The 14,014-nt window shown below is 39.3% G+C and overlaps 1 protein-coding gene and 1 pseudogene across 1 annotated transcript; both read right to left on the bottom strand.

Moving 5' to 3' along the window:
- LOC101350138 (olfactory receptor 7E24-like) overlaps positions 1-272 on the bottom strand; it is a 1,103-nt pseudogene extending 831 nt beyond the window's left edge.
- Positions 273-12,147: 11,875 nt separating this feature from the next.
- Positions 12,148-13,092, bottom strand: LOC101349887 (olfactory receptor 7E24-like). The gene has a single exon (XM_004378567.3). It carries the CDS (start codon positions 13,075-13,077, stop codon positions 12,148-12,150), a length of 930 nt encoding a protein of 309 aa, XP_004378624.1. The 5' UTR covers positions 13,078-13,092.
- Positions 13,093-14,014: the final 922 nt, after the last annotated feature.

Here is a 14,014-nt window from a genome sequence, read left to right as displayed (position 1 = left end):
GGTATGTGTGAGTATTCACAAGCACCTTTGGGATGGTGGTGGAGGTAAAACCAATGTCAGCTAAGGACAGGCTGGAGAAGAAGAAGTACACTGGGGGTGTAGAGGTGGGAGTCTGAGATCATGGACACAATAATAAGTAGGTTCCCAGCCACTGTGACCAGGAACATGGACAGGAACATTCCAAAGAGGATGGGCTGCTGTCCTGGATCCTCTGAGAGGCCCAGCAGGAGGAATTCAGAGACACGTGTAAGATTTTGTGGTTCCATGTTGCAGAGACACATTTTGGGAAAGAAAATAAAGGATTGGCAAAAGGAAACAAGTAAACGGGCACCCAGCTCTGTGTTTCTGATTTTAATTCAGGTAATTCACAAGTAGAACATTCATACTTAAGGATCACACCCCACCTTCAGCAACATTTCTCAGTTCTGGCAAACACATTTTTCCTAGTAATCTTTCCCACTGGTTTCCCTGCTATTCATCCTTTTCTATCCACATCCGCTTTAGAAGCACTGAAGAATGAAGAATGTTAGAGGAGCAAGAACATCTAGAGATACCAAATCCATACAGGCAGTAAAATATCATCCCCTGTTAATGAAGGAAACATATGGAATAAGGAAGATCTTTTTCCCACTAAGAATAAAATTAGTCTAATTAAAGGACACTAAAATGCTCTAAAATGTATTGTATTTTATCAAAATTCAGTGAAATAAATTCCTTTGCCCTTCTTTAAGCTTTCAAAACATACTGTTATTTAAATTTTTTTTTATTGACATGGAAAATGTATTAAACATCCCCCCCCCCCCAACACACACACGAATTCCTTTGATTTGGACTATTTTTAAACACCCTGTAAGAACTATGCAATAAAAAATCTGCCCCCAGTTGTTTGGATGTTCCACTGCTGACAGCTCTTAAACCTCACCCTCTCTGGCTTCTGTCCACATCTGGGCAAACTCATAAGACAACCCCAGTGCTCCCTCTTTTGGCACTGACAGTAGGTTCAAACTGGGTAAGCTCCTGCTGACATGCTAGAACCCTCAGACCAGATCCACCTCCCAACAAAAAAAATCCCTTACCAGGCACTTTCTTTGCTCTTTCAAGCCACATTTGGACTATCTTGGGAACCTGCCAAGGTCTCCCCAGACAACCTCCTTTTTGAGTAATAAGCCTTTTTATCCACCCTTGGTGTGTGCGTGCATATGTGTGTGTGGCCTCATCAGCCTCAACATTTGAGCCAAATTCTGGGAGGGCTAGAGTCCATCCTGACTCTGTAGAATGCTGAGTCTCATTCATCTCTCTAGTACTACTGGACACCCCTGGAAGGGAGGAAAGCACAGGCAGAAAAGCACCCAGTATGTGGACAACATTTTGACTGCGCTTTGCTCCTGTGAACTAAAAAAGGATAATCGATATTTAACAAAAATTTCCTGTTTTGGTTGCCTACACTGTGCCAAGTGTGGCGTAAGCTGTATTGTTGTTGTTAGATGCCTTTGAGTCAGTCCCAACTCATAGTGACCTTATATACAACAGAACAAAGCACTGCCCAGTCCTGCACCATCCTCACACTTGTTGCTATGTTTGAGCCCATTGTTACAGCCACTGTGTAAATCCATCCCATTGGGGGTTTTTGTAGGCGCTAGGGGAGCAGAAACTGATGAAAATCTGTCATTCCCCTGCAAGTACTCCACCTTGATGACCCACATAGAGAAATAGCAGGTTGTGTTAACAGATTAGAATATTGGCTATGTGCCCTGTGATTGGAGTCTCACTGCCCAGATACAAACCTGGATTCACACCTTTCTGCACCAAAACTTGATTAAAATACATAAAATTTCTGTGCTCCATTCCTCATATATAAAATAATAATAATCTCTGAACCTATATCTTGGGGGTGATTGTGCAGATGAAATGAAAAAAGCTCCACAACATATAGCTCAGAGCTTGGCACCAGGAAACCCTCAATACAGTTTGGTGATATTGTAGTTATTGTCATCATCACCATCATTATCATCATCCTCAACTTCATGATCATCTAGGAGTGCTTAGGAGACAGTTTAGAAGGACTTACTTCCAGCTCTATTGGTGGCAATGCCTATGGAAGCCAGAAATGGTGTTAGAGAAGAGCAGAAGTCTGAATGAAAGTCCTCAGATGCATGCAGTACTAAGAACATAAACTTCATAAGCCACTCAGCTGAAACATTTTGTTCTAAGCCCTCTATTGTGACTATCCCAATTGTGCTGTTGGTCCTGATGATGAAAAACAATGCTCTTGACAGTCCCTCCGGTGTTCCTACCTCCCTCAGTACTCACTGGGCTGAATGGTGTCTCCACTGGGGCATGGCCAAGGAGTGTGAATCAATTGCTCCTCCCCTGCCTGGTGGACAATGAGGGCTGAGGCTCCTTTCTCAGGACTGGCAAGGAGACAGACTCAGGCTGGGAATCCCGACGTGGGTGATAATTCTGGGAGGAAGAGACACACATATGAAGCTTGCTGGACTAGGATGGGTACTCTGAGCGGCTGGAGACACAGGCTAATAATTTATAGTCAAATGGTATTGAGAATGCAACTCACAGAGCTCATAATTAGCCTAACTGATCTACATTCCCCCAGTCCCTGAGGGCTTGTTAAGTTAATGGATGTGGGCAGAAATAAGTGAAAGTACTGGAAGGGTCAAGGCCCTTCCCCTTCTCAGGAGGAATCAAACCTGTATTCTCACTTCTGTCTGGTAAATTGCAAGGATCTTAATATGAAGTTCAGGTTCCTTTTTTTTTTCTCATTTGAAGAATCAGTGAGTGTGATTTTGATGTCAACAAATGCAGTGAATTGATCAAGTGATTTAGGGAGAATGAGGATTTCTATACCGAGAATCTGATACAATTTCCATAACCCATTAAAGATTTGTCTCTCTAAATAGAACACTAGATGAGACAGCTTTAGGAAAAGAAAATAGGGTTGTAAAAGAGGAAGAAAGTATACAGGCAACCAGCACTTGGTCTCTCTTTTGGATTCAAGTAATTCAAAAGTAAAGGACTCAAATTTGGTAATCTCATAATCTCTTTCAGCAATATTTCTCAGTTCTGATAAACCCATTTCTTCTTATAACTCTTTCCTCATTGGTTTCTAAGGTACTTATCTGTTTCCATACACACCCACTTTAAGGACACTGGGCCAAAGAATATTAGAATACTAAGGACATTTTCAGATAACAAATCCAGAAAGACTGTAAAATATCTTTCTGAAGGAAACGTAGGGAATATTTAATATACTTTCCTATTTAAGAAAAAAAATCAATTAGAGGACAATATGAAGGAGTCATGGAGGGTACTGGTGGTTCAGTGGTTGAATTCTTACTTCCCATGTCAGAGACCCAGTTGAAATTCTTAGGCAATGTACCTCATGTGAAGCCGTCACCCAAATGAAAGTGGAGGCTTGCATGTTGCTATGATGCTGAACAGATTTCCCTGGGCTACCAGACTAAGACATAGGAGGAAGAAAATCAAGGCAATCAACTTCCAAAATCAGCCAATGGAAACCCTATGGATCATAGCAGTCTCATCTGCAACTGACCATGGGATGATGCAAGACTAGGCAGCATTTCCTTCTGTTGTGGTCGGGATTGCCATGAGTCAGGAGCTAACAACGACAACACAATCAAATGGGCTTTACTTTATCCAAATGCAGTACAATATATTTTCTGATTTGGAATATTTATAAATACCCAATAAGAGATAGTACCACATTGACTGGATTCTAAGTTAAAATAAAGTGTTCTGAATCAGAGATCATTTCTGTTTGCTTATTATCTTCACAGATTGTGAGTAGGCAGTCATTTGGATGAGCCTGGCACCCATGGTCTTCCCTGTTCCTCCCCGATTAGCATTTTTGGGCTTCAGGAACAAACCATCATACCAGCCCCGCCCTCCCCCCGCCCCCAGCATAAAGCTTTGTCTAAATGTCAGCAGGGTTAAAGAGATACATCCTGGGCGAGGCGCCAAGGTGTCAGAGCATCTCCTCCTTGAGTGGTCAGCCAGAAAAAATCTCCATGTAACAGGTCATATAGGCTAGGGATATAAAATAGCTGGGGAAAGGGTTTTTCTCTGTTTCCTCGGCTATGATGCTAATGGGCAGCATGTGCAGCTTTAAGTTGATAGCCAGCCTAAGTGGATATAACAGTCTGAAGCAAGACCAGCAGAAATTAAGCTCCCAGGAGACTGACAGTCGGTAGGCTCCCAATGTGTTCCTCAGTTACGATGTCAAGTGGCGGGTAGGTGGAGGGCAAGCATGGAAGAATGTATATCCACTGGGACAATTTCCAGAAGCCAGGGGGCATAGACAAGTCATAGCACATCCTGTTTATTTGTCTCACCAAGACACAAAATAGGTTGTGCATGAAAAATCATCTTCTCTGACTTGGACAGCTTTTGAGCCAAGGGAGATTGCTCTCCTGTTGTATACTGTCCCTTTCTTATTGTATGTAATAAAATCTACTTTCCAAGTGCTATCTTGTGTTCAGGCTCTGATCAGAAGGATGTGATGTTTATGGAGGAATCCATATTAGTTATCAGTGCCCTTTTTCTAATGGCCTCCTGGCTCTCTAGAAATCAGGTACAACCTGGGAGTGCATTGCAGATTTACCATGTTGCACTGAAGTTATGACACAGCAGAGCACAGCCTCATGATGTTGTCCCTCATGAGTTTTCATGACTCTTTGGATTTCTGACATCCATGTTCCGCAGAGATAAGTTCTCACTCAAATATGTGGGTTGTCTTTAAAAATCTTTCAAATATAAATCCTAATCCTTGGCTTTGGTGGACCTCAAATTTTGATAAATGTGTGTTTTCTAAATGCACAAAATCATATACCATTGTTAAACTCAAAGACGGCATTAATGTAGAACACATCAATGAGTAAACAATAATTTACCTTTAAGAAACAGTTTTCCTACTTTTCATTTTATGAAATTTATTTGTATCAATGCTAAACCATCTCAGGGAAATCTGGTGCTGAGTTCACTTTATCTTTATTTTCTTTCCATTCAGTATTGGCTTCAGAAAGTGTTTTAAATGTATTAATCATCCTAAATATTTGGGAAGCCTTGTTTTCTTATCAAACCAACCCTCTTGTTTACAGTTGAAGTATTTAGGGTCAGGGAGGTCCCAAAGCCATACCTGAAACCCAGTAACCTTGTACCTATTTAAGAGCTTTTCAAACCAATCCTCCCTGATAGGGAGATTGCAATTCTTCTCATTTCAGCTCCTTGATGGCAATTCAGGTCTTCATTTTTCTTGGAATGTCACAATATGATTTAATTTGGGAGAATAAAAAAGTGAAAATAGCAGAGAATAATATGAAAAACACATGGGTAGTTTGCACATTGATAAAAATGTGAATCTTAATTGAACTTCTCTTTTGGTATTGTTGTAAGAAATTAAATTAAATAATACATATAAAGTGCTTAGACCAGTGGTTATCAATGCTAGTTGATCATTTTAATTAACTACGGAACTTTTAAAATATAATAATGAACTGGCCACAGCCAAGAACTAATTAAATCAGATTCTCTGCCTGTGAATCCATTGGTCATCCCAATGTCCAGCCAGGATTGAGAACCATTACTTTAGAATATTGCCAGGCACTTAGTAAGCACTCTAGTAATATTACCTATTATTTTTATCATTAATACCCACTCCTCGCATTATCTTAAATATTATATTAAAAATAGAAACATTCAATAGTATTAGTTTCAGAGCCCAAATTTTATAAGCTCTTAAAATATTACCAATAAAAGCTTGAATAAACTAGCTATCCCTGCATAATCCCATTCCTCTGAACAGCTGTCTGTCAAAGGCAAGCACTGTCACACATTTGGTGGGTACATTTCCATTCAATGTTTCCGTAATACCAGTATTGACTTATGTATCCACAAATATTTTTCTTGAAAATGTGCCTAAATAGTATCATACTACACACATTGTCTCCCAAGGGTCCTCATTTACTACACTATTGGGTTGTAAGTGTTCCTGTGAAGTACACACATCCCTTTCAAACACTTTAAATGATGCATGGTATTATCTGAGAAAGGCATATCATCTTATTTGTCCATTTATTATTATGACAATCCTATGAAAATTCTTGTGCCACTCTTTACATCGCACAAGTGACAACTTCTATATGATGTGTGCTTGAAGCATAGTTGTTTGAGGTGTAAAAATCAATGCATGTCTAAATTTACTATCAGTTACCAAAATTTATTTATCCAAAAGAAAAATAACACAATCAACTATATGTTCTTTTTGTCAAGGCAGAGAATCACAAATATCCACGAAGTTAGTCTACTAACAGCCATTTCATGATAGCTCCAAATGAAAATTATCATCCTGTATAGGGAATAATATTCTCATATCTCAGAGATTTTCCAAGTATGCAGTAAAATACATTACTATTTTTAGAAAACCCTACAATCTACAAAATTAAGGTTATAAAGTAATCTGTAAACCATTTGGCCCATTCCCTTAATTCACAGACTAACTCACGAAGTTGTAAGAAAAAGAATCACTCATTCAGCTTCCATTTGCTCATCTGGAACCAAAGCAGGTCTGAAAAGAAATACAATCATTCTGTTCTGGTTAATTAAACAGAGAACTGCAAGAGGAATCAGGAGACTAAGATCTGAGTGCAAATATTTCAGACATTACATTTGGAGGGCATGTAAATCTTTCAACCTCTCTGAGCTGGATATGGGGAGAATAACACCCATCTCTAGGATAGGTGTGGCAGCTAAAGAATGTTTGGCAGTTAATAAATTATTTAGTTGTTGTTTATTCAGAATTTGAGTCATTATGGGAGTCGCATATTTATTGATGAAATACAATCCCACAAAAGTTTTAATGTCCCTTTATTTGATTATATGAGAGTGGTAGATTCCTATCATGTCCCAGGAAAATGGAGCATAGAATGAATTTGAATCTCAAAATATGTTTAGGTCCACATAATAAGTTATTTCCTCCTTCTCTTCCATATTCTTTTTTTTTCCATTTTTGTAAAAATCTCCACAATTTTTAAAAAAATAATTTAATATTGTTCATTCAATTAAATGGACAATAATAGGTCCCATAGAAAGTCCATGATATAGACACATTCATGACCTATTTTATCTTGTCTCTAGTCCTATGAGACACCCTTGGAGGGATAAAAGCTCAATGTGTGGACTACGTACAGCCCACCCTTTGTTCCTGTGAACCAAGGAAGGGTCTATTCCATGTTTGACACAGCTTTGTTGCTGTCCTTATTGTAGCATCCTCTGTGCCAAGCACAGGATAAGCTTTGGGGAATCATAAATGAATGAATCTCAGTTGTTTCCTTCCAAGCATTCAATATCTACTTGTATAAAAATGAAAATAAAATGTTCTATTAGGGATACAGGAAAAGCCAAACCATCAGGTCTCAAGATATTTCAGTCAAATAGTATGAATCTGAGCCTAATAACACAAATAATAACAATATTTAAAGCTCCCTGCAACTTGGAAGTGAAAAAGGTAGGTTTGTTTCCTCTAAGAAAAGGACATTCCTTTTTCTCTTCTTCCTCATTCATTATTATTAACAAGTCCTCAAAGATTGTGATAACATGGACCCGTTTGGCTAATTATGAGCTCTGAGCATTGAGTTCTCAAGGCCATTAGCTCAAGGCCATGAGTCTAAATTTTGTTTTACTATTATTACACGCATCCATCATATATCAAATCACAAAGGTAGTATTCATTTCCTATTTAACAATTACTCACTGAAGTTGTACCGACTAGACATCAACTCAGATGACAATGTAGAGGCCCAGAGATATTAAGAACTTGTCCCATGGCACATATTTCACAAGTAGAGCAGATAGAATTCAAAACTAAGCTGTCAGTCTCTGAGGCCCATGCACTAAACTTCTTCACTCTGTTGCCCTACACTCTGGGAAGTTTTAAGCAGAGGTCCAGAGATTTTAATCAAAGGTATACCTAAGGTACACCTTTTAACTGATTCCAGTTTCCTAACTAGAAATGGAATCCAAGACTCTGAGCTATGTCTCCCCTTGAGATTGAGAGGGGCTACATTTAAAGAATGGAAGAAGTGGATAGCGAAGACAAAATTCAGAAGCAGGGGCAAGATAGTTATGCCTAGAAATATCATCTGCTAGCTCTTTTTGTGATTCCTTCCTGGGATCTCAGATATCCTTTCTGTCGTTGATTCAGCAAAGGACACCCTCTGGAAGAGCACAATGAATAGTTTGCAATGACTAGGGAAGAGAAATGGCAAGGTAGGTGGACAGGGCAGAATATGGCTGGGAACCTCGTGTCTGGAGTCAGACTGTGTAGATTCAAGCCTGGAATCACCCCTTTCTAACCCAAGACCTGGTACAAGTTACATAAAAAGGCTGTGCTCCTGTCCTAATTTGTAAAATAGCAATAATGTGTGTTACTCTTTTTGGAAGGTGGTGGTGCAAATGCAAGACAATAAGTTACATGGAGTTTTAGTTCAGAGCCTGGCACAATGAAGCCCTCAATAAAGGCTCCTGATAATGTAGTAACATCATCATCCTCACCATTATTATTATCACTGCCTTTATGATTGGTTTGTAGTCCTTGGATGTGCAAACAGTTGACACGCTTGGTTGCTAACTTAAAGGCTGGAAGTTCATTGTCACCCAGGGGTGCCTTGGAAGAAAGACCTGGTGATCTACTTCTAAAATATCAGCTATTGAAAACCCCTGGAGCACAGTTCTACTCTGAGACACATGGGTCACCATGAATTGGAACGAACTCAATGGCAATTGGTAGTGGTGGTGGTATTTGTAGAACTTATCAAAATCCACCTATTATTCTATGGTTTTTAATCTTGCATATACTATTAAATTGAAAAAAATTGATGTCAGTGAATGTTCATAATCATAAAAACAACAAGGCATACATTTATTATCTCAGGAGTTAGTAAGAATCTATACAGAAGGGTTAGTAGACCATCCAAAACTGTATGTGTTGATATCAAAATATCTTCACTTTTCTTGTGAGTCAGTGAATAACTTATTCAATATTAAACAAAGTATAGATATACCCAATCTATGCCCTAACTAAGCTAGCTTTTGAGTATAGACACCAATGATATTCAGTCCCTGCTTTAAAACTGCTCAAGGTCTCACTGTGCAAAGATGAAATTGTAAGGCCTTCTGTCAGGCACCTAGCTTAAAGCACAATTTGAGTATCAAAGGTCCTCATCAGTGAAGTTGACTGGAGATTCAGCTTACTGGTAAGAGGCAGAGTAATTTAAACTAGGACTGCACAGGTTTCCAGAGCCCATGTTGCTGCATCAGGAACTACATGTGGCATCTCGAAAGAAAAGAGAGAAGGAGACACAGGACATATTTATCAAGACAAAAGACAGTGACGCATGGTTACAAAGTGGAATTGCAAGCAGGTTACCACTAGAGAGATGAAAGATCCCCCCTTCACTGAGGACATGACTGTTTGCTATCTTAGAGTAATCAAAAACAGATAAAGTTAAATTTATTCTTAATGATTTGGGTGACTTAAGGATTCTCAGTCACCATCAGAGTCACATAACAACTGGAAATATGATATCTCCACCTGCAACTTCAGTTGTACACCCTTGACCAAAGCATATGATTTACAACCAAACTTTTCCTGAGCACATTTGTAAGCTTCCAATTGCAGACACATGACAATATATCTTTATTTCCATGTTACGATTTATCAGTCAGGGTTCAATCAAGAAGAAAGAAAATACACTAGTTATTTTAATGAAGATGATTTAATATACATAATTAGTTAAATAGTTATTGAAAGAATGAAATCCATAAAGGAAAAAAGTGGTAACAGAGAGATACTGCCTACAGGAAGTAGCAACCACACCAAAGGACAAGGAGAACAGTGAAAAAGTTGGGCTTATGGACACCTACTGGAAGAACCTGACAAGAAAGCCAGATAGAAAATCAGGGCAGTGATCTGAGGATTTCTACACTGGCATCACAATGTGTAGTATAGAAAGGGGAGTTTGGAGCAGAGAAACAGAACTCAATAACCAGCACATATGACTGCTCTCTGGTATAGGGTCACTATGAGTTGGAACTGACTCAGTGGTACCTAACAACAACAACAATATGGTATAGAGGGAAAAGATATATGAAGAAATATTACTAGAAAAATTGAGAAAAACCATATTGCCTGTAGTTATGGTAAGTTCTCTCCTATCTCCCTTGTGAGCTCTGATGACTTTAAGATCTTCAGCATCTTCTCATGAGGAAGTCCTCAAAGATATATTAGTCATTTTTGAACAATGGTTTCACTGAGATCAGTAGTCTTCAACCTTGGCTGACCACTAGTACCTGCTAGGGTGCTTTGAAAAATTCTCCATCTTACCCCATACCCCACTCTCAATAATCTAGACTCTCTGGTGTTGGAACTCAGGCATGAGTATTTTTTAAAACATTTTATTTTGTTTTAGGGAAAGTTTACGAAGCAAATTTGATTCCTATATAAAAAATTTTATATACAGTTTGTTCATGACATTGGTTACATTTTTCACAATGTGTCAACATTCTCAGTATTTCCACTCTTTTTGTTCTGTTTCCATTGATCTAGCTACCCTTCCCCTCCTTAGCTTCTCATTGTTGTTTTAGGTAAATATTGACCATTTGGTTCCATACAGTTCATTATTTAGGGGATCAGGTTTGAGTATTTTTAATGTTCACTAGATGATTCCAATATGAAGCCAAGATTAAGGGCAGAGTAAAAAGCACCACATGTCTGTCAATCTGTCATACTGTGGTGGCTTGTGTATTGCTGTGATACTCTAAGCTTTGCCACCAGTGTTTCAAATACCAGCAGGGTCACCATTGGTGTACAGGTTTCAGCAGAGCTTACAGACTAAGACAGACTAGGAAGAAGGACCTGGCAGTCCACTTCTGAAAAAATTGTCCAGTGAAAACCTTATGAATACCTGTGATATGCAGATGACAAAACTTTGCTTGATGAAAGCAAAGAGGTCTTGAAGCACTTACTGATGAAGATCAAACACTACAGCCTTCAGTATGGATTACACCTCAACATAAAGAACCAACTGGACCAATAAGCACAGTCATGATAAATGGAGAAAAGATGGATGCTGTCAAGGGTTTCCTTTTACATGGATCCACAATCAACACCCACGAAAGCAGCAGTTAAGAAATCAAAAGATGTATTGCATTGGGCAAATCTGCTGCAAAAGACCTCTTTAAGTGTTAAAAAGAAAAATATGTCACTTTGAGGAAAAAGGTACACCTGACCCAAGCCAGGATATTTTCAATTGCCTCGTATGCATGCAAAATCTGAAAAATGAATAAGGAAGAGCGAAGAAGAATTGATGCCTTTGAATTATGGTGTTGGCAAAGAATATGGAATGCCAGAAAAACCAACAAGTCTATCTTGGAAGAAATACAGCCAGAGTGCTCCTTGGAAGCGAGGATGATGAAACTTCATCTCACATATTTTGGAGATGTTATGAGGAGGGATCAGTCCTGGGAGAAGGACATCATGTTTGGTAGAGTAGAGGACCAGCAAAAAAGTGGATGACCCTTAATGGATGGATTGTCACACTGGCTGCAACAATGGTCTCAAGCATAATAACAATTGTGAGGATGACCCAGGACTGGGCATTTTTTCATTCTGTTGTACATAGAGTCACTATGAGTCAGAACTGACTCAACAGCACCTAACAACAAAAAGCATTTATCACACCCAAACTGTATAAATAAATAAGATAATTATAAAAGGTGTAAGAACATAGACATGAACTATGGAAAGGGTAGAGGATTGTATTTTTTTAAAGAGACTGTACATTTCACCAGGATATCTGTAAGTACAGAAGGCTCTATGGATATTATATGACTCAGTTGGGCAGACACTATGATGTACAGATTTCAGAACATTTTACAGTTCCCCAAAAAGTGTGCCAAATAAGTAATATAGTATTCCGATATGAAACATCAAGAGGAGTGAAATCCATGGGAGCTACACAAATTATGTGACCAAAGGAGCATGTATTCCAGCACCTCATATTTGGTTTTGCTTCCAAATGTAACACACACAAGATAAAAAAGCCACAGATCTTCAGATTAAGATATTCTGCTGAGGAGTCTCTGCAGCGCTCTCTTGATGTCTGTGTTCCTCAGGCTGTAGATGAAAGGATTCAGCATGGGGGTGACAACAGTGAACATCACTGAGGCCACTGCACCCTTCCTGAGAGAAGGTGAGACAGCTGAGCTCAGGTATACTCCAGCGGCCGTTCCATAAAATAAGCACACTACTGACAGGTGGGAGCCACAAGTGAAAAAAGCTTTATACTTCCCACCTGATGATGGGACTCTCAAAATGGAAGATAAAATTCGAGTATAAGAGAAAAGGATCCCAGAGACTGGAATACCAGCAAAGATGGCACCAATTAAATACATTAACATGGTATTGGTGGAGGTGTTAGAACAAGCAAGGTTGAAAAGTTGAGGAGGGTCACAGAAGAAACTAGGGATTTCCACATCTGTGTAGAAGGTAAGATGTGACACCATCATACAGTGTAGCTGGGAGTCAAAAAAGCTGACGAAAATTGACACCAGGACCAGCAAGCCACATAGACGGGGGCTCATGATGATTGGGTAGTGCAGGGGATGACAGATGGCCACAAACCAGTCATAGGCCATCACCATCAGGAGTAGACTGTCCAGACATGCAAAAAGATATAAAAAAGACAACTGAATCAGGCAGCCTACATAAGAGATGTCTCTCTGGTATGTGTGAGTATTCACAAGCACCTTTGGGATGGTGGTGGAGGTAAAACCAATGTCAGCTAAGGACAGGCTGGAGAGGAAGAAGTACAGGCGGGTGTAGAGATGGCGGTCGGAGATCACGGCCACGATAATAAACAGATTCCCAGCCACTGTGACCAGGTACATGGACAGGAACATTCCAAAGAGGATGGGCTGCTGTCCTGGATCCTCTGAGAGGCCTAGCAGGAGGAATTCAGAGACATGTGTAAGATTCTGTGGTTCCATGTTGCAGAGACAGCTTTTGGGAAAGAAAATGAAGGATTGGTAAAAGGAAACAAGTAAACAGGCACCCAGCTCTGTGTTTCTGATTTTAATTCAGGTAATTCACAAGTAAAGCATTCACACTTAAGGATCACACACCACCTTCAGCAACACTTCTTAGCTGTGGCAAACCCATTCTTCCTAGAACTCTTTCTGGTTGGTTTTGCTGCTATTCATCCTTTTCTATCCACACCCACTTTAGACAACTGAAGAATGTTAGAGGAACAGAAACATCTAGAGACAACAAATCCATATAAACAGTAAAATATCGTCCCCTCTTAATGAAGGAAATGTATGGAATAAAAAACACCTTTTTCCTTTTAAGAATAAAATCAGTTTAATTAAAGGACTCTAAAATGTATTATATTTTATCAAAATTCAATGCAATAAATTCCTTTTACCTTCCTTAAGCTTTCAAAACATACTGTATTTAAGTTTTTTTATTGACGTGGAAAATGTATTAAACATTTTCCCCCATGGTGGGGAAAAAATTCCTTTGATTGAACTATTTATAAATACCCTATGAGAGCTATGCAATAAAAAGTCCACCTCCATTTGTTTGGATGTCCAACTGCTGGCCTCACCCTCCCTGCCTTCTGCCCACATCTGGGCAAGCTGATAAGACAGCCCAGGTGTGCTCTTTTTTGGCTCTGGCAATAGTTTCAAATTGGGTGAGCCCCTACCGATGTGCTAGAACCCTCAGACCGGATCCATCTCCTAACCACAAAAAAAAAAAAAAAAAGAAAAAAAAGAAATCCCTTACCAGGCACTTTCTTTGCTCTTTCTAACCACATTTGGACCATCTTGGGAGCCTGCCAAGTTCTCCCTAGACAGTCTCCTTTTTAAGCCATAAGCCTTTTCATCCACTCTTGGTGTGTGCGTGTGTGTGTGTGTGTGCGTG

The sequence above is a fragment of the Trichechus manatus genome, unplaced genomic scaffold (assembly GCF_000243295.1).
Source record: "Trichechus manatus latirostris isolate Lorelei unplaced genomic scaffold, TriManLat1.0 scaffold00057, whole genome shotgun sequence".
Taxonomy (NCBI): Eukaryota; Metazoa; Chordata; class Mammalia; order Sirenia; family Trichechidae; genus Trichechus; species Trichechus manatus.
Note: the sequence above shows the minus strand (reverse complement) of the source record. Positions and strands in the feature narration are given on the sequence as shown.

Coding starts and splice junctions, on each gene's coding strand:
- LOC101349887 (XM_004378567.3), bottom strand. CDS start 13,077: ATGGAACCACAGAATCTTACACATGTCTCTGAATTCCTCCTGCTAGGC.